The following is a 20660-nucleotide window of genomic DNA, read 5'->3' on the forward strand; positions in this document are numbered from 1 at the left end:
TGTGCAACCTAGCAGATACACGACGTTTTTTTTGCCACGGCGGAATCCAGAACCCATAAGGTCCTAACCAAATTGCTTCGCATAATTTCTCTCCGCCAGTAACTTGAAACCGCATTTTAATGGCCGATTGTCAAGCAAGGTTCGGTGGGCCAATCAGTCCAGCTAATTGGAGGGCCGTTTTGGCTTGGTCCGTCCCGGCGAAAATGTCACCTTCATTACATCAGTATCCTCACGGCGCAGTACTGCAGATAACCGTTATGGTTCCATGAGAAATCATGACGCCAAAAACAATAGACCCTTGTCGGTGTCGATATTTACGATCTTATTTGGTTTCGATAATCAAGCACATTGTTTGCGCCAAGCCGGAGATGGACTGTCCCTTTCTTCCCACCCTGTACCATGCACGGTTTTGATACCACACTCCCTCATTCGGGCTGTGTTCGAACCGGAATCCAACGTTATCGTTGCTCTCGAGAACAAAATCGAAACCCCCTTGGGAAAGGGCACCGTGTTTTATCAGGTGAAATTTAAACCTACGAAAGCAATATTACCAACACCAACACTATGCTTAACGGCGCATTGTACAATCAAATCGTATCGTTTTACAACGACGTTATAAAAAGCCATCGCCTCTTATCACCAGTGCGCCCACTCACCTGCGCTCACGCTATTCGATTGCTTGCACCGGTGTGTAAAACATTTGTTTAATATTCTTTTTCACCCTCGCCAACCTCGCCTTTTCGTCCTTTTACTCCCAACATGATCTTGTACTTCTCCACGCAAACCCCAACTGACCCAAGGGTTTTAACCCTACTTACTTTATTATATCATTATGCATTGGGTTTGTCCTGATAGCAACACAATGGGAGACGAAAATAGTCCCACCTCTCGGTGTGTTTTTGCAAATGGAATGCAATTACAATTATAATTATATTATAATGCAACTAATTTTTTTACTTTGATGGTATTACATCCTCTGGCTTTCGGTGTACCCTAAATAACATCAATATCTTGCTATTCATGTGATGCGTTTACTTGATGCAATGCAATTCCAATGCAATTATAATGCAACTAGAGCAGGGATGTCAAACTCGTTTCACCTTGCGGGCCGCATTTCCTCCCAAAATTGGTTCGCGGGCCGCATTTTCTCCCAAAATAGGCTCGCGGGCCAAACCATATAATTGATTGGAGTGATGAAAATATGTTCTTATCAATGTGGTTTTATCTTAACAGTCAATCATGTTTTACATTTTCACATTTTTTCATATTATATTACTTCTTATAAAATTTACAAATTTGAGTAAAAGAGAGGGTTTGTTCCTCAATCGTTTTCCAAATTTTAACGAATTCAAATCAAGTTTATTGAAATATATGTTGCAGTACAACACTATTGTGTATTTTATTAATGATTTTAGAAAAGTAAAGGTATATAATTACAATAGCTAACTTATTGCTCCGCATTTGTTATTTTGTTTGGAATGGTCTTGTAGTTCATCACGTTTGTTTTCTATAAACACTATTTATCCACTTGTCTAGAAAAATCTGTGTAAAACCTTTGCTGCAAAGTTGCATATCACTTTCTTATTGAAATTGTTTAAATTGACAATCGTTCAGTTCTCTTGCAATTCGCAGTTCGTGAAAAAATTTACATTAAATATTTTGGTTTTTGCTATAAGCCAATACTCAAGGATCCAAACTTTCGATGTAATGTTTCAAAGGCGTCGCGGGCCGCACCCAATGTTCTTGCGGGCCGCATGTGGCCCGCGGGCCGCATGTTTGACATCCCTGAACTAGAGGTTTTACTTTGCCCATGAGCGCCGGGGCTCACCACCTCGACGGCGTGGGTTCGAATCCCAACCGAGACCTGACCCTCCCCTGTACGAAAGGACTGACTATCCACGTACAACAGGGAAACAAGTCTCGTAAGCCCTTAACGGGGCAGGCATGACCAAGGCATACATATTCCATTGCAATTAAACAGTACATTAAAACAGTATAAAATAATAATAATAATAATTTGATACGTATAGACAAGCCTAGAGAATACAGCGTTGGCGATAATGATCTGCACTTGATGCACTTTTTTATGTCCTCTGCGACTTTGGCATTTCGTGCCACTTATCATGATAGAATGCAGTCTGTGTCGTAACCTTTTTCGAAGCTACTGCACATTTTCCATTGCTTCATATAATTGAAAATTCTTTTTTGGAATCCTTTTGCTATGGCTGCAGAATTATGTTGCTGCGCTTGCATTGGATGAGTCGAGTAACAGAACGTGTCCCAATTGATTTTAGAGCTTAATGCTAACGCATTAAGAATTACCTTCTACGTTCTCTTCTTCTTCTTCTTCTTCAATGGCCCGCTCACAGTTGAGCACGTCGTGCTGACATGGCCTGGTCACCAATTGTTCATACCTTCTACGTCAGAGCGAGTAATTGACCTGTTAAAGACTTTCCAGCTAAATCCACTTGAAGCGGTCATCGAAGAGGCTGCCTTTGATAACGACATGCCACGTTCTTTCCTTTTCCTGACCTTTTACCAATCTCTGGAGAATGTGTACCGGATGTGCGTCTCGGAGCAAGTGTATTATTACGGAGGGACTAATTCTAGTTCACTAAAGAGAGCAGGGTCATCAGCGAGGAGAATAAGAAAGGCGCTGGTGTCAGTTGGCACACGGCAGAAAGATTAGTCAACTTTGAGAGATAGTCCTCACCTACTAAAGCAAGCGCAATGTCTACATCGCCACAAAAGTGTGTTTTTCCAGCGACCGGCGAGGCGGCGGAGAGATTACACTGCAATGTGACACATCATGTTTAATGGATTGCACCGCCGATGAAATGGTGTGAAATAGCGCGGCGGTTAAACCATTTCAAACTAACGCCCTCGTTGGAGCGGTGCCATAAACAATTCATTGTGTGCATCAATCGTTCGCGTCAAGGGCGCTCAATCGGTATACCTGCACACGGGCACCATTTTGCACACTGTGGTGGGGTTATGGCTCCTCGCACGGCTGGGCCACCAAACTCTTCCGGAACGCGGGTAATAACTGCCATATGGCAGGTATAATAATGTATATTACGCGGTGCAGCATATTTGACCTCTTATGAATTTACTTCCCGCTTTAGTTGATTGAATTTTTATACTTTTTATGTTTTGCTGTCCTTGTTGCAGTTTCACGCTGTTTTAGAAATTAACAGCGCTGGCCTCAAATATCTAAAGATGTTAGCACGATTTGTCACACATAGCGTGCAGTGGTTTTAGAACCGTTGATGTCACGCGGTATCGTTAAAGCCTTCGATGTGGCAGGGTAATTTGGCATATCCAACCTAGGACTTCTGCTTGGGAATGACATAACAAATTCTTTTCTCGATCGAAAATTAATCCACAGTTTGTGCGTGCATATACTTGTTACATGGAAATTTATATTTAAATATAAATAATTGTAGTTAAAAACTAAACGCCAATAGCTATAAACCAATGAAATCGTTATACGGGCCTAATCCCCCGGAACAAGAAGTTGTTTGCCGCTTGTGCGACAAATAGCATACAAAGTTGTACTTCCACTTCCGCGTTTCCGCAAAAACAATCCAAGCCCATGCGAACGTCGGTAGCCCTCACCTCGGATTTACCCGTTGGTAGGATTGGAGCAGCAACATTATTTCATTGCACATCCATCGGCCAGCCAGACGTTGGAATGCGCTGGGCGTACGCACCGGCATTCGCTTTATTAGAGATAAAGTGTAACGGCGAACGACCACCGCGACGCAGCTGAAAAACACGTGGAAAGCTGCACGTCCATCTGTGCATCGGTACCAACTTGAACTTCGTCATCAATCGCTCCAACGGAGTGACCTTGGCATTGACCGATGCGCCTGGGTGATTGGTGGTGGTGGATCTTGCGAGCCGAAAAGTAAACCGTGGAGAAGCAGAAGAAAGATCACGAACACGAATGGAATAAAACGCGTACATTACCCTCATACTGGAGGGCTAGACCACTACTCCTTTCCCTTTTCGAACCGAAAACACTTACTGCATTGCGTCCGTGCGTACTCCGCAAACGAACACGTTCAATCGAATGGATATCTGTTTCCGGTCACTGCCATTTTCAAATCGCCAGCCGAAATCGAGGACATAACAATCATTGATCGACGGAGAGGGGGATACGGTGGGGGAGGAGTGGAGTAATTGTTGGGACAAAGGATCCAGTTTTTCCGGCGGCCAACTAAGATTATGTACAAACAGTCAGTGGGGTTGAAAATACCGTGTTAAAAAATATAAATTCGTTTTGCACAGTGGCGAAAAGCGTGTTGTGCTGGTGACAAACAAAAGTCGACGTTTCCATTATGTTGCTTTTTTCTTTTTCCGGTACAGAACACGGAATGAAGCAAACACGCAACGCACTAGTGAATTTAGCTCTATAGAAGCACATGTACCCAAATGGCGCCTCGTAAAAGGAGCGATAGTAGTTTGTTTGATTTATCGTCTTTTTTGTTTGCCATGCCTGGTAAGGATGTAAAATGTTATAAACAGCCTAGTTTAATGTGTTTTTTTGTTTATTTGTTATTTTTTCAGCAGAGGTATCAATTCATAAAATTACCACTGCGAAATAATGAGCTTAATCGGTTGCCCAACAATAACATCAACTAGAGGTGTAAGTTAAAACAACCCTCACGTGGCTTGTGTTTACGTTGCCAATTTGGGTAATCGAACGCTAAAAAAACTGTATGGTCGGCTGTTAAATTGAGTATGTGCTGCGAGTGTTGTATTCTGGAGTGAAACATCGTAAACGAATATGTCGGGATGATGGCGCCCCTCCCCAATGTACGTGCATATCAATGGAAGGTAGACAGGTAGAATAAGGGTAAGGGGGGGGGGGGGGGGGGAGTGGTGGGTTGGTAACAGGGGTATACCGACAGACGGGCAGTCCGATAGACGGGCCGGTTTTCTCGGGGTTTCCCTCGCGATCGCGAGAAACGCCTGCTACGTTCGGCTACCAGTCTGCGATCGATACCAACCGCCGTTCAGTCCCTCGCCGGAAGCCCACTGTGCTAGACCTGTGCGTGGAAAAAATTGCAATATCAGTGGCCTCGTATTCTTGCGTGCTATGATTGTTTTCCCTAACTGCTGCTGCTTCTACAACCAATTCGAACTCGAGCTTTGCATTGGCATTACTCAATCAACCGGAAAAGGAAGCCATTAGCCGCCCACGGAAATGGTGCAGCAGGTCCTGAAGCGGGTAAGTAGATCCGAGCCGGGGGAATCAACTTTTGCGCATCTTAGCGAGTTGATACGAAAAAGTTACATTGGAAACTACACCTGGTGTTGGAGATTGGCGGCAATGGGGTGCCGTTTGAATACTTTCACGTGCTAGTTGATAAACAGTAAAGTAACCGGAATGTACCACCCTAACAGCTCTCTTAGTCGGGTTATTTGTGCGCGTGCCGAAAGCGTCATATTGTTCTCGCGTTGGGTGGTGGATATCGTTCCAGTGTATCCAGTGGGCATTTTACTACCATTGTTCGATGGGAATCGGTCGATCTCTCGTGCTCTTGATATGAATTGGTCCGGGTGGAACTATGCTGCCCATGGCATATGCTCCAAGTAATCGGGAGTGCATTGAATGAGCGAAAGATGCAGTTTGCGTGTGGTTTTAAAATGGCACAGCGTGCTCCACAAAAAAGCCTTTTCGAACACTTGTTTGTTTTTCTGAAAACAACATATCTTGTGGCACGGCTCAGTAAAGGCAAGGAATGCAGCGTCAAGGTTTGTTAATTTCCCTCCAAACTGGAACGATGCTTGTTACACATTATTTACTGCAACTGTGCAATACGTTGTGCACTGTCTATAACACGATAACATGGAGTTTGGCTTCAAAAATACACTTTTCAACCATGGCTATTGGCTATTGGCTAAATAAGCTAGAAAACTGAAAATTTAAATACAAATCGATTAACTATCCCACCAGTCACGGTACTAAGTAACGCACAAAACAAATCAGTTCCACTTTCAACTAACTAACACAAAATTTAAAAACGAAGGTTGTATAGTTTTAACAACATTTGCTTTGTTTTTGTGAGTAAAATTATTACAACGTGCTTTTACAGACACAATTTAGTGTTATAGATAAAAACATCATTCCTGATCCGATTCTTTCATGCCAAAATCCTGAGATAACTGATAAGCTATAGCTACGTATACGTATAAAATGTCAGAAACAAACTAAAATAATGATTAAGTTTGCTTGCTTCGGATGTCTGAAGTTCATTATATGAACTATTTAAAACTACTTTGTTAACATTTTAACACGTTGACTGCTATCATTTTTAATTTTTGGCTATCATTAGTTCTAAAAAGTTTTTGTAAGTTTTGCCCTATAAATAAATGAAAATGTAACTTGAAAACAATTGTAATATTTAATATCAATTCTTTGGAAAGCTATGTTTTTGTTGAGCCTTCAAAAACCATCGGTTTAGTGAATGTTACTAACAAATATTATTTAAAACGATTGTATTTAAAAAGTGTGCTAAAAACGCTTGGCAGTCAACGTGTTAAATTGGCACCCACAAATTGGATAACAGGAATATTCAGGTTGGGCCTCGACATTAATATAGTACTGAACTATAGTAAAGACAAAGTATAGTAATTACTGATATGTGAAAACGTTGTTTTAAAATTTTGTTGTACTAAAATTCAATCTTCGTTCAAGGTGACTAAAAGTGATACCGATAATATAATAACCTTGATTCAAAGTGACATTTCGTTTCAAGAAAACAAAGTAAAAAATTATGAATACTGTTGTTGAAAACATAAAACTCTACTAAAAGCGCGTATTGTTATAATAGCCAAAGATGACCGATAGTAGTCAAATGGTTCAAGTGGAATAGTTCTAGTCACATTCAGATGGAAACACTCCTAGTTGGGTACAACTGACAAGTTTGCGTTCGACAAAATGATGGAAAATGAAGAAAGAACTCCATTGATTACGCCTGCTGTCGTGCCAAATCAGTCTTATTATGGCGGAATCGAAGATGTAATACTTATATTATGCTCGTATAATCTAGCATAACATGACAATTAATGCATTCATTGTCTTATTTCTTCCGTTTTATAGGCGCGCGACGCAATGTCTAAGTTTGTGGTCAACAATGTGGCGGGAGAGTCGGGTCGCAAGCTGCCGCAGTATATAGCGGGTCTGGCTGCCTCTGGAGGTGCTCTTGCGGCCGGAACATTTCTCGGCTGGACGGCACCAACCGACAAGCCGCTCACGGAGCAGATGGAATATGGGTTCCCCGTATCGGCTGAAGCTTTCTCCTGGATTGGTTCAATCTCCAATCTCGGTGCCGCGGTGATGTGTTTCCCTATCGGCTACATGATGAAGCTGATCGGTCGCAAATGGTCTATGCTGGCAATGGTGCTGCCCCTGATTCTTGGCTGGTTGCTGATCATATTTGCCGAAAACGTGGCAATGATGATGGTGGGCCGCTTTTTTCTTGGAGTGGGCGGTGGTGCGTTTTGTGTTGCAGCTCCAACTTACACGGCAGAAATCGCTCAACCTTCAATCCGTGGCACGCTCGGTACCTTTTTCCAGCTCATGGTGACAGTGGGCATCCTGTTTGTATACGCAGTAGGAGCTGGCGTCGACGTGCAGCTACTCAGCATCATTTGTGGTATTATTCCACTTGTGTTCGGAGCTATCTTTTTCTTTATGCCTGAAAGCCCATACTACTTCGTAAGTGACTGAACAAAACAACATCGTCCAAAGTGATCCAATAGAAGCTGACAGCTTCCATACCTTTCTCGCTTTTTTTATTTAGGTGGAAAAAGGTCGCTATAGTGAGGCGTCGAGCTCGTTGAAAAAACTTCGCGGTGCGCAGTACGATGAAGCTGCCGAGATTGAAGATTTGAAGCAGGAAGACGCGAAAATGAAAGCGGAATCCATCACGATACTGGAAGCGTTCCGTCAGAAAGCTACAATTCGCGCACTCTACATTTCACTGGGCCTGATGTTTTTCCAACAACTATCCGGCATCAACGCGGTCATTTTCTACAACTCCGACATCTTTGCTAGTGCCAACGGAGGCGAGGAGATGAGCTCGGCGTCTATCATCGTTGGTGGTATACAGGTTGCCGCTACGCTGGTGGCCTCTGTCGTGGTCGATAAGGTTGGGCGAAGAATTCTCCTACTGGTGTCGGACTTCATGATGGCCGTCTCGACCATCCTGTTGGCTGTCTACTTCCAATTGAAGCAAGACGATCCCTCAAAGGTAGCCGACCTTAGCTGGCTGGCAGTACTTTCAGTCTGCCTGTTCATCGCAATGTTTTCCATCGGATACGGTCCCGTTCCATGGCTGATGGTCGGTGAACTGTTCGCCAACAATGTCAAAGCGTTCGCCAGTCCGGTTGCTGGCGTATTTAATTGGTTGCTTGCGTTCCTGGTGACAAAGGTGTTCGTCAACCTGAAGGACGCCATGGGCGAAGCGGGCGTATTCTGGCTCTTTTCCGGCATTTCCTTGGTGGGCACAGTGTTTGTGTTCTTTGTGGTGCCGGAAACAAAAGGAAAATCGTTGAACGACATTCAACGACTTTTGGCAGGCGAGAAGGTGAACAATTCCGATCAAATCAGTTTCGAAGCTAAGAGTGATGATACTGTGCAGCAGGTTGCCTAATTTAATTGTAGTGTTGCGTATAAAAATCGCATGTAGAAAAAATAAGAAAAAACTGTTCAGTAGGTATTCGTTACACTTATTTTAGGATGAGTTGTTCGCCATCTGTTTGTATCGCATGTGTAATATTCTTATCGACCTATAAGACTGTGACACAGTACATTTGGCAACACTCACAGTACAACACAACACTTAAATGCTTTGCGTTTTTGCAATTGACTGAAAAGTTTTGCTCTACAATTTGGAACTATTGTATCTTGTAAGTTGCGAGGGAAGACAAATGCCGTCTTAATTACTAATTCGATCAGTATAAAGTCAGTATAAAGTATAAAAATTGAGGTAAGTATGCAATATTAGTCTTGCAGAAAGTAAAACAGAAATCTTATTAAGGGAATAAAAGTTCATTTTATTTTTTTAATTTTTCAAATATAAACTTACGTGTTTATTTGACTCACTATAGTGTTAAACAAATGAACAGTATCATCATGTTTATAGGTGCACACATATAATCTGCCAGATCTTGGAATTAGAGATACAAGAGCTGTAGTAAGAGCACTACCGTGCAACTTATAAGATACCCGCAGTGTCTTGGCAGCTGTCATTGGTGCCAGTTGTGTGAGTTTTCGAGGTTTCGTAGAATGCGCTTCTACTTTGTATTTTGTCTTCTGTTATCGGCCTTCATGGTCAATTCAGCACAGGTTTCTAATTTAGCTCGATATGACCACTTTCGGCTTTATCGTTTGTTTATTGAAACCGAATTGCAAGTGAAAATATTGCAGCAACTGGAAGATAGAAGCGATAGCTATTCCTTCATGGGCCATGCAAGGCAAGTCAATCAAAATCTGACGATTATGGTCGCACCGCATAAGATCGCGGAAATAACCGAATTGTTGGAAAGGTTCGAACTCCAGGGAACGGTTCTGGTAAAATGCATAAATTCTCCTGAGCCCGTCACAGAAATAACTATGTATAACTTCTTTATTAACAGCTGTACAACATGCAAGAGTTGATTGATAGGGAGCAACTTACAATCAAACCAAAAACTACTCCACCGGCAGAGTTTAACTGGCAGTACTACCATCATTTGACTACGATCAACCAGTGGCTGCAGCTCCAAGTAAATACGTATGGATACCTGGAGCTGATTCCGCTGGACGAAAGCTACGAACATCAGCAGCTGGTGGGTGTTAAGCTAGCCAAAAATCCAGAAAACACCGCAATCTTTCTCGAATGCGGGATTCACGCACGCGAGTGGATATCCCCTGCGAGTTGTACATTTGTGCTAAATGAACTGTTAACTTCGACACGGCCGGATGTACGGAATTTAGCTGACAATTTCAACTGGTTTATTTTTCCCGTTGTCAATCCGGACGGGTATCGGTATACGTTCGAACGGGACCGTCTTTGGCGCAAGAATACCAGACCATACGGTCTCTGTCTGGGAGTGGATTTAAATAGAAACTTTGCAAGCGACTGGAATGGTCCAGGGGCTAGCTCTGACCCGTGCCGGTACGATTTTGCTGGCGGCAGCGAAGTGAGTGAACCGGAAACTCAGGCATTGACAAAATTTCTACGCGCGAATGTGGCTGAGCAGCGCATCCGAACGTACTTCTCGATTCACTCCTTCTCTCAGTTAATCATGTTTCCGTACGGCTACACTACCGAAAGGGCGCATAACTACAATGATTTGGTAGCGATAGGCAAAAAGGGAAGCAAAGCAATAGAAGATACGCATAGTAAGAAATATCGTTCAGGCGCTATGATAGAAACGATTTATCCATCATCCGGGGATAGTGTTGATTGGGTTTACAGCGCGCTCGACATACCGATTGCCTACACTTTCGAGCTCCGCGGGGCTCCTGATAGTACCAATATGTTCGTGCTTCCCGCCGATGAAATAATTCCCACAGCCGAGGAACTGCTGGCTGCACTAGTTGCAATGCTGGAAGAAGCGACACGCTTAGGATATTATTCAACTGGAGGAAATAAAATGGAACTATAGATAACATACATATAAGTTTTTCTTATAGAAGCATCACTGCTGTGCAAATAACTTATGTGAACAATGACACGAAACAATCCCATTTTGTGATAAACGAATAATTTATTATTTTTCCGTTCTCAATTTAGTCAGATTTGTTTGTTTTGTATCGGGCTGTTTGAAAACACAACTCAGCTGTGTTTAGTACAGCTGTGACTGACGCTGACGTCTCGTCAGCAGCATGACTCGATGTTTCTGTCCAATTGCCATAAATCCCCTTGTTGCATTGTTTGTACGGAGTCGCCAGCCCGATCCGTTGCCGGAGATAATTATCTTACCATTGTCGTAACAAACTAATCCCTCCACGTCGTTCTTTCTGCACGTTGAGGTAAGAGATTTATCTGGCAATTGTGTACATGATAACCGTGTGTGGTAGTACGAAGTGTAAAGAAACGAAATAAATAAACAATTGATAATAGAACGAGAAATATTGATTAGCTAGCACCGTTAGTTAGCCGGTGTTCGTCGTTGGAATCGTTGCAGCAGTTTCTGGCAAGATGTTTGGTAAAGTGGGTTGTTGTGTTTGCATGCTCATAGCGCTAACTTTTTCTTCAACCGTTGAAGGTCATGCAGGAAGTCAACAAGTGGCCCGATACGACAACTATCGATTGTATCGCGTTCTGCTGGCCAATGTGCTCCACGTAGAAGTGTTCCAACAGCTGGAAGCAAAGAGTGATAGCTTTACTTTCTACGGCCATGCCCGCCAGCCGGGACAACAGCTTACTATCATGGTCGCGGCTAACAAGGTAGCTGATTTCGATGATCTCCTCACCCGGTATTCAGTCGAGGGACTGGTGCTGGAACATAATGTACAGGGACAGATTGATCGAGAAGCTACCACAGTGAAGACGATCGATGCGAAACCTAGCGAAATGGATTGGGACCACTATTTCCACCTTGAGACCATTTACGCATGGATGGATTCGCTCGCTGAACAGCACCCATTTGTGAGCGTACTAAGCATTGGCCAAAGCTACGAAGGCCAGTCCATTAAAGGGATTAAACTTTCACGACAGGCTGGGAATAAGGCGATCTTTGTCGAGGGTGGCATACATGCTCGCGAATGGATTTCTCCCGCCACCGCAACATACGTTCTGAACCAGTTGATCTTTTCGACAGATCCGGCTATCGTCGAGTTGTCGACGGCCTACGATTGGTTCTTCTTTCCCATCGTCAATCCAGATGGCTACAAGTACAGCTTTGTGGGGGATCGACTTTGGCGCAAAAATCGAAAACCGTACGGGCTCTGCAGGGGCGTGGATCTAAACCGAAATTTCGACAGCAATTGGGGCGGTATCGGTTCTAGCGACGATCCGTGCAGCTATGACTTTTCCGGTAATACCGCGTTCTCTGAGCTGGAGGCGAGCGCACTGGCGGACTTCCTGCATAGGAGCGTAAAAACCGAACGCATCCGCACGTACATTGCGCTACACTCATACTCCCAGCTGCTCATGTTTCCCTACGGCCACACGGCGGACCAGGTGCCCAACTACGACGATCTAAAGCAGATCACCGAGCAGGCGATCGAAGCAATGACGGCGGTGAACGGAACGGAATTCAAGGGCGGCAGTAAGTACGAAACCATCTATCCTTCGAGCGGCGGCTCGATAGATTGGGCGTATCACACCGGTGGCATCCCGGTGTCACTCACGTTCGAGCTACGAGGACCGGCCAACTCGACCGACATGTTCATCCTACCTGCGGAGCAAATTGTCCCGGTGGGCAGGGAGACGCTTGCGGCTTTCGAGGCAATCGTGCGTGAATCGGCACGACTCGGCTATTACGATTAACTCTTCGGAGCGAATAAAAATACCGATCGATGTTTTAAAATGGAATCGCAACCGTGCTCTTTCACATGTATAGTAATTGCTAATTTTATACTCCACTCGATTTGATTGGGCTTGATGGGTAGCAAACGTGGCAGATTGATTGTAACGTTGCATTAGTTGCACGGCGACATCGTCGTTGCTATTAAGGAAATATGGAAAAGAAACTAAACTACACGGTAAGTTGCTCTTTTTGCTTCTCTAGCATTTTTGGCATTACTAATTTTAAAATGCGTACTATAGTATATATATATATATATATTCGACAGTTGAAACATATGCAATAGAACATGTTTTAGGAAACACTTCCGAGATTGGTAACACGTCAAAAAACCCTACTTTTACCTATTGATTGAATCTAACCCTTAAGCATACCACCAAACAAGGTGGATATATATATATATATATATATATATCATGGTAGGATATACTGGTTGTATGGATATGTAGAGTTGTTTGGTGGTATGCTTAAGGGTTAGATTCAATCAATAGGTAAAAGTAGGGTTTTTTTGGCGTGTTACCAATCTCGGAAGTGTTTCCTAAAACATGTTCTATTACAGCAAGTTTGCATATATTGTTGATAATTTAAATCATGAGGGCATCTTGACATAGATAGATATGTTTCAACTGTCGAATCATAAACGAAGCGGTATCAGTTACTTTGTACCACATATTGAGGCGAATAGAAGTTTAATACTAGCATGATCTACTCACGAAAGAATGACCTCTTCCTCCTCCGACCTGCCAAGGCCTTGCAAGGGTAGACGTTATCGCAACTGGACCATTGCTTGGCGCTCAACTGCACGTGTCAAAAATAGCGCGTGAAAGTAGAGCGCGATGCCGTTAGAACCAAACGTGTCCAGTTTTTTGTCTGGTGCTGCGCATACCATGCAATGCTGTGAATAATGTTCAGTATTTTAACATGAACTACACCCTTATCTTCCCTACACCCTCTGCTTAATTTCTACACTCTTCTCCCCCCGTATTCCCCTGATCTCGCTCTGTGCTACAAGCCCTTATTCTGGCACTACACTCCCCCCCCTCCCGCCCACTCTTTGGAAGGATGTCAAAAATGCGTAAACCCAAATGCCACCTACCCGGGAAACCCCGGTTTGGTGGGGGCGACTCTTTTGCAACAGTTTGATTCGCTTCCTGTCCTCCTCGGCCTGCTCACGAGGTATATTTATATACCGGTGCACTGTAGCTGAATTTTGAAATTGTATCGGACGTCTCGCTATTAGCCACCCCCTAAACGGATGGTTCCGTGGAAGGCGCCGGCGCGTTTTTAATGCGTAATGGTGTGCCCCGGCCCTCTAACAATGTGCCGAAACCCCGTGAGGGCTAGCCGATGTGTTTCCTACCGTTGTAACTTGAGAAGCAGCATATCAAGTATCATGTGGTGAACTGTCAAAAGCAACGACCGAATCATTTAATGAAAATGGGCTTTAAGCTCCGCGAGAATATCAAAATTGAGCTTCTATAATGAGCTGTAGACTGGAGCTCGTTCTAAATGTAACACAAAACATCAAAACGCTAGGCTGAGGTAGTTAGTATTGTGCTATACAAATTCAGAATATTTTTTTTCTTACAAGAACTGCGACAGCATTTAGCTCTGGCGAATACTACTGATTGCGATACCTTTCCTCGCGCACCATGAGAACCGTAACCGAGCACTATATTTGCGCATTATAGCTGGCCAAACTTATGCCAACAGCTTGAACGCACCGATCATATCCGGTGGGGTCGCACAATCAGCTCGATCAATCGCTCAATCCGTGTTGAACCTGATGACATTGCTCTGCAGCATCTGCCGTGCTCCTGCTGCGCAACGTTGTTCCGGCTGCCAGCAGGTTGGATACTGCGGCCGGGACCACCAGCGCCAGGATTGGAAGGCACAGCATCGCCACCAGTGCCGTCGGTTTAAAGTGAGTGCTTTTTTCGGTTGGTCCAAGAGGAAGACAACAAAAATACGTGTTGGTGATCTGGAGGGGTCTGTTCTTTTGCAAAACCTCCCATTACAATGTCTTCAGGCGGATAGTTGAAGGATCTGTTTTCGGAAGCTGGCTGATATAATTCTCTTGAGGCGAGAAGTGTTCTGTGACAATCGATCAATTTCCTCGGGAGTATTCAAGTAATGGCTCAGTTTCTTACTTCTCTAAGTAGGTGCGTGTAAGTTTTGCTTTGAGAATTTGCCGCCGCGTTTCGCATGGGCAGCGTGCCGTTATCACCTGAATTGTGATGATTATATCCGATATACTACTGAATTGTGACGATCATGCTGTACCTGATCAGTAGTGCACTTGTTATCATAAGAGCACTCAGCATGGTAATCGAAAAGCGAAACTATCCGAAATTCTCGAAAAGCGAAATCCTTCCCCCATTCCTCGAGCAACCGTTACCAATCAAGTTTATATTTTTTCTTTCCCAAAATCCTAACTCAATTCGTGTATTCTCGGCAGCGTCACTGAGAGGGGTTTCCTGTCCATTGTGAACAATTTTCACAAGCTCGCAAACACACGTGCTTGAGTTATGGGTGTTTTAATATCTCGCACAAAACGGGTCAGCAAGTGGTATTTCGGTGATCGGCACGCTCGAGTTCAATCCCTTTAAAATATTAACACTTATCAGGTTGAAGTTTTGGTTAGGATTGGTTGAGAGAATTCTATCAATTAACTCAAGCTTACCAACCTTAAAAATCCTCAATGCGGGGTTGGGTAGGGAAAGGAGTGCTCATTGCAAAACATGATCGAAATAATGCCCCAAACCGTAAACAGTATTAGAAGGGTAGAAGCAAGGCAGCTTGAATCTTAACTTTCATTTGCCTGTTGCTACCTATTAAAACCGTTTAGGTGCCTCATTGCAATCGAGCGTACGTGGGGTAGGAAAAGTTAATGAATGCGCATTGTCTTTGTTGTTTCATTTTCATGTATATCGAAAGCGAAGATTTTTGAAAATAAATAAAAATAAATAAATGGAGACGCCTAAGAGGGTGGTTCTGTTTTCACGGGTTTTCGCGTGAGGAACAGAGGCAACGGGAGGAGGAAGTTAGAGAAATGACGCGAACAATGCGGTTATTTCAAGCTCGCCCGCTACTAATGTTTTTTCGAAGAAGTATTGACCGATGCAAAGATCTAGATTTGAGTTGAAAACAAAAACTAGACACCGAGCGAGACCCATTAACACGTGTAGCGCTATGCCCAAATTGCACTGCTTTCCGTTCTGCCAGCGATTCGTAGAATCGCCGGCCTACCCAACGGGCTCTGTCGGTCCGAGCAGACCGACGCCGGCTTACGGGGAAGAACACTGTCGGCCCCACGGGGCCGACGTAGCGCTTAACGTGTTAAGAGCAATCTATGTTGCAAAATGGCCCGAAATGGCGCTCGATGATTTCGGTGCAATCCAGTCAGGTGTAGAAGCCACGAAATGGTGACATCGATAATCCTCGGTAATTCCTGTACGGAGTCGCTGGCAATGGCTGATGTGTTCTGTCGTTGCCGTTCGCTCTAACTCACTAACTTTCCCCAGGTTGTTCGTAGCGAGCGGCTCGGGCGTCATCTGGTGGCTACCAGAAGCATCCGGCAGGGCGAGATTATCTACCGTGACACGCCGTACGCCGTTGGGCCAAAAATAGCGAACGTGCCGGTATGTCTGGGTTGCAACCGGAACCTGGTGCCGCTGTTGACCAACACGGTTCAGCGGTTCTACGAGTGTACACAATGCGGTTGGCCGCTGTGTGGCAATGGGTGCGAGGGGGCGGACCAGCACAGAGTGGAATGCGGAGTGCTAAGTGGTAGCGGCTACCGGCCCAACATTCGCCCCCATCCGGCCGATCCGGAACGGCGCGAGTCGGCCTACTGCGTGATCGTGCCCCTGCGGGTGCTGCTGCTTGAGCGTACGGCGCCCGAAAAGTATGCAGAGATCGAGCGCTTCGAGTCGCACCTGGAGCAGCGTCTGGCGAGTCCGCTCTACGGCGTGCTGCGTTCGAATCTCGTACCGTTCGTACGATCGGTGCTGGGTCTGCGTCAGTACAGCGAAGATATGATCCTGAAGGTGAGCGCCATCCTCGACACGAACTGCTACGAGATCCGGCAGCCGCTCGTGAAGGTTCGTGCTCTCTACCCGCTCGGTGCGATGCTCTCACACGACTGTGTACCTAACACTAAGCACTACTTCGATGACCGGCTTGGCATGGTGCTGGTAGCGACGATCGATATCCCGGAGGGTGCCGTCATCAATGTGTCCTACACCCAGCCGCTGCTCGGGACGCTCCAACGGCGGCTGGCGCTCCGGCAGGCCAAGTGTTTTGACTGCAGCTGCGACCGGTGCACCGATCCGACCGAGTTCGGTACGCACGTTGGTGGTTTCCGGTGCCCAAGCTGCCAGCAGCGCATTAAGGTACCGAAGGCTACCGGCTGTGACTGGGTCATCCCAAGTGATCCCGCCAGCTATCGCACCGACTGGCGTTGCCAGAACCGGAAGTGCACCTACCAGGAACCCGCGCAAGAGTACGCGAGACGCTGCGAAAAGCTGCAGGCAGAGCTGCTTGCGCTCGACCGAACCGAACCGGACGACTACGAGGCGTTCCTGGTGCGTCACGAACCAATTCTGCACGGCTGGAACGCCTACGTGCTGCAGGCCAAATACGCTCTGACGCAACTCCTCGCCGGCCGGCGTGAACAGGCCCCGAATGATGGTAAGCGCGACGTGACACGGGTTTTTAATTACCTGCTTCAGTACTTCAACTCTCTCCTATTCTGCTCTTACCGCACAGCTCCAGCGCGCCGGTTGGTCGATCTTTGCCGTGATTTGCTAGGAGTAGCTCAAAAGCTCGAACCCGGCTACGGTTACTTCCGGACGAAATTGCTTCTCGAGCTGGCTAACTCGCTCGATGGACTGCGGACACGAGGTGTTATCTTGTCGGTAAGCACGCGTCAGGCCCGACCTGACCTAGTAAACTCGCCCTCCCCTAAGACACCATTGGGATTCAATTTCACTTTATCATCATCCTACGAAGGCGAATGTGTGTGTAACCTCAGGGGGCTGTTCCAATTCGCTTATGACCGGTCCAATAATGAAACATATTATTTTGGGCTTACTTTCTTCCATGTAATTCTTCAACCTCCCCTTCCCCTCCCCCCACCCTTTCTATACATCTCTATCCACCCTTTAGGAGCAGGAGCAACAAGAGTACCGTTCGGCGCGTGAGGAACTGGAGCGTATAGCTAAAACAGACCCAACAGTGAAGGTCAACCCGATTCCCAGTCCCGATTATAATCCGAGCGTCGTAAACCAACCTTAAGAATTTGACTGTTCATAGCGGTCATCCAGGGGTCGTCAACCCCTTGGTAGGCATCGAGAGCAACATGGCGGAAGAAATGATTCAATCAAATGTTCCAATTCGATGGATTCATTTGGTAACACCAACATATATCAAACCATAGCCCGAATTGTAAACCTCTAATATTCGGCAGCGTTTACTTTACTTTCAACATAAATGCATAGAATAGATTAGGTGTAGAATGAATATGTAAGGAAATTTACTTCGCTATATCTGTATCAACAAAACAAGTTCCTAAAGTCTGTAGAAAAGGTGGATATGAAATCGCTTAAAAAACTTGGTTGCATCTACCCACAAAAGACTGTCAACATATACACTATCAAGGTAACTATCAAACAATGAAGTCAAACCATGCAGAAGTTTCATATACAGTTTTGTAAATTAGTTATAAGCTCTAGAAAAATCTAAATCCAAAGTATTTCCAAGTTTTTGTTTGAGTTTAATGCTTTGGTTTCATTAATAACATTTTTTTGATCGGTAAACATTGGATTTTAGTTTAAAGGGTGTCCCCGAAAGTATAAGCACGATTTCTAAATTACGTTTCTGGAAAACGGATGACGCCAAACAGTTGATTCTTCGGGTGTTTGATTGTTTACATTCAAAACTACTAGATAGTGCATCGAAACTATTTTTTTCAACCGTTTCTGTTAAAATGCGAGGCATTTCCGTCAAAAAGCGCAAAAGCGTTCTGCACAAATGGTGTTCGACTCCTAACATTTTGCTAAGGAAATTGGCGAAATCGGTAGGTGTGGATACGCTCAAAAGTGGTCGAAAACCTTTTTCATTTCATTTCGTTTATTAATTTATCTGGCCTTATGGCCTACATAAATCTTATGACTAAACTTAACAATTAAACGCGAACATAGCTTAAATGATGTTTGACCGAATCCGCAGACATATTAAAGTCGAAAGTCGAAAAGTCGAGTTGAACCGGGAAAGAGCAAAAGCATTCAAGCAAAAATAGGAATGTTCCATTCGCGATGTGGCTCAACAAATGGGTACCTCAAAAAGTAACGTCAAATGAGACAAGGCAAGATTGAATTTAAAATCATACAAAATCCAAAATAAATCGAATCGGAGTGCAAATTAGGCTGCATGCGTTAAATATCGGGCCCGGAAGCTGTACGACAAGCTGCTGTGCGGCCAATCCTCATTCATCAGCTCGACGATGAGTCGGCCAAGACCAGACCAATGGAGATATTTTGTGCTGCTAACGAAGGCACACTTGAGAAAACATGTTAAAGCTACGGAAAACATCAACAGTTTTCAAAAAAACTGTAAAACCGTTTAAAAGTGTCGAAAACCGTTCACGACACAGACTCAGCACAGACTGAGCCATATCAGAGGCGACAGATCAAAAGTGCGGTCATTAGCATACGATTAAATTTTTAACATTTTTGTTTTTCACAAATAGTCCAGAACAGAACCCAAACACAGTTTATGAAACAAAACTTCAGTTTCTGGCACAGGTTTTTTTTACCTAAATATCGTTTTTAAATCGTGCTTATACTTTCGGGGACACCCTTTATACTGATTTAAATAAAGGTATGTATTTTTGAAGATGTAGTATGATTTTGTTATTAAAACCTAGCGACCGAATGAAAATTCAAGGTTTTAAGAGTTGAAATCCTCTGATTACTTCTGAATGAGGACTTTGTTGCAGGAGCCGAAGGAGGTAGAGCGGAGCAGGAGTCGAAGAGGACGTTTATCTCTTGCGAGATAAAAAAAAGCTAGCGACCGAATGAAAATTCAAGGTTCCAAGTTGAAATCCTCCGATTACTTTTGAATGAGGTAGTTCAATGGTTGAGATGGTACAAAAGTTCAAATGCTTGAAGCACTTGCGCCACGCGGTCGTCATATACGTTTACGGTGAGGTTCAGGCGGCTTGGTTTATGCAGTAGGAGGAAAGAAAAGATGACAAACTAGCAGCCTGTAATCTTACCGATTCGATTCCAGCTTTTGTGCCGCCACAAAAGACTGATTTGGGAGAACCGAGGTAGTACGGCTACACTCGTTGGCAGCCTGTGGCGGTTGAGCCTGGGAGGGCACAATAGAATTGGGCACGTGACACGTGTCAATGCTACGCGCTGGTCCGGCACCCGAGGTCTACGAGCTGCTAGATATCGCGAGGGTTACGGTGTGCGTCACGGAGCGTGAAATAAAACTAAGAAACGACCTCCGCGAAGGTCGGCCCATATTGGACGGTTTGAAAAGAGATACATTCTAGCTCCCGACAAAACGAATCCGGCTAGGGAGCCGTTTGTTTTGTTTGAGAACTCTATAATTCATGACAGCTTGAGGAGCAACTTTTCCATTGATTGATTCCTGAGTAGCAACTTTTCCACTCAATCAGGACTAATTCAACAATATACAGAATTGTTTTTTGCACTTAACTGTTCATCTCCACATAGGAAACTCTGCTAGGAGACTGGTGAAACTCCTGTAAAAGTTGTATGGAGTTTCGAGTTCCTTGAGTGCGCTAGGTCGACACGCATTTGTTTCAGTTTTCTTCGCTTCTTCTTAACCCGTCAGTTATTAAACATCAAAACGAGGGGCTTTGCTAGAGCTGTCAAGAGTTTCCTACCAGTTTCCTACGAGTTTCCCGTTTGCTGCGGAAACCGAGTTTACCAGTTTGTCAGGGGAGAGTGCGCTATGTGGAGATGAACAGTAAGGCATAGTTTTTCTACGATTTTTTCTAAACTTTGCATTTAAAGCTAAAGACGATGCTAGTAGACGTATGTAACTGCTAGTGGTTTTTGTATATTCGCTGTAGCTAAGAAGTTAACAGTAAA

General features: G+C 44.5%; 4 protein-coding genes across 4 annotated transcripts; all 4 read left to right on the forward strand.

The window, feature by feature from the left end:
• Positions 1–6820: 6820 nt before the first annotated feature.
• LOC131269562 (facilitated trehalose transporter Tret1-2 homolog) lies at positions 6821–9090 on the forward strand. Its single transcript, XM_058271993.1, has 3 exons — positions 6821–7030; positions 7112–7729; positions 7815–9090. The coding sequence occupies exons 1-3, from the start codon at positions 6950–6952 to the stop codon at positions 8664–8666; spliced, it is 1551 nt and encodes a 516-aa protein (XP_058127976.1). The 5' UTR covers positions 6821–6949; the 3' UTR covers positions 8667–9090.
• A 169-nt stretch (positions 9091–9259) lies between these two features.
• LOC131269022 (zinc carboxypeptidase-like) lies at positions 9260–10665 on the forward strand. The gene is made up of 2 exons (XM_058271331.1): positions 9260–9586; positions 9652–10665. Exons 1-2 carry the CDS (start codon positions 9302–9304, stop codon positions 10663–10665), a joined length of 1299 nt encoding a protein of 432 aa, XP_058127314.1. The 5' UTR covers positions 9260–9301.
• A 281-nt stretch (positions 10666–10946) lies between these two features.
• LOC131269138 (zinc carboxypeptidase-like) lies at positions 10947–12599 on the forward strand. The gene is made up of 2 exons (XM_058271465.1): positions 10947–11208; positions 11269–12599. The coding sequence occupies exons 1-2, from the start codon at positions 11202–11204 to the stop codon at positions 12492–12494; spliced, it is 1233 nt and encodes a 410-aa protein (XP_058127448.1). The 5' UTR covers positions 10947–11201; the 3' UTR covers positions 12495–12599.
• Positions 12600–14293: 1694 nt separating this feature from the next.
• On the forward strand, positions 14294–17829 carry LOC131268734 (SET domain-containing protein SmydA-8-like). The gene is made up of 4 exons (XM_058271009.1): positions 14294–14455; positions 16056–17223; positions 17302–17450; positions 17704–17829. The coding sequence occupies exons 1-4, from the start codon at positions 14318–14320 to the stop codon at positions 17827–17829; spliced, it is 1581 nt and encodes a 526-aa protein (XP_058126992.1). The 5' UTR covers positions 14294–14317.
• The last annotated feature ends 2831 nt before the right edge of the window (positions 17830–20660 follow it).

Source organism: Anopheles coustani, chromosome X, assembly GCF_943734705.1.
Source record: "Anopheles coustani chromosome X, idAnoCousDA_361_x.2, whole genome shotgun sequence".
Classification (NCBI taxonomy): domain Eukaryota; kingdom Metazoa; phylum Arthropoda; class Insecta; order Diptera; family Culicidae; genus Anopheles; species Anopheles coustani.

Bases quoted from the DNA above. Each gene is read 5' to 3' on its own strand.
- LOC131269562 (XM_058271993.1), top strand. From the start codon at position 6,950: ATGATGGAAAATGAAGAAAGAACTCCATTGATTACGCCTGCTGTCGTG. The intron at 7,031-7,111 runs GTAATACTTATA...TCCGTTTTATAG, and splicing joins ATTATGGCGGAATCGAAGAT to GCGCGCGACGCAATGTCTAA. The intron at 7,730-7,814 runs GTAAGTGACTGA...TTTTTTATTTAG, and splicing joins CTGAAAGCCCATACTACTTC to GTGGAAAAAGGTCGCTATAG.
- LOC131269022 (XM_058271331.1), top strand. From the start codon at position 9,302: ATGCGCTTCTACTTTGTATTTTGTCTTCTGTTATCGGCCTTCATGGTC. The intron at 9,587-9,651 runs GTAAAATGCATA...CTTTATTAACAG, and splicing joins AACTCCAGGGAACGGTTCTG to CTGTACAACATGCAAGAGTT.
- LOC131268734 (XM_058271009.1), top strand. From the start codon at position 14,318: ATGACATTGCTCTGCAGCATCTGCCGTGCTCCTGCTGCGCAACGTTGT. The intron at 14,456-16,055 runs GTGAGTGCTTTT...AACTTTCCCCAG, and splicing joins ACCAGTGCCGTCGGTTTAAA to GTTGTTCGTAGCGAGCGGCT. The intron at 17,451-17,703 runs GTAAGCACGCGT...ACCCTTTAGGAG, and splicing joins CACGAGGTGTTATCTTGTCG to CAGGAGCAACAAGAGTACCG.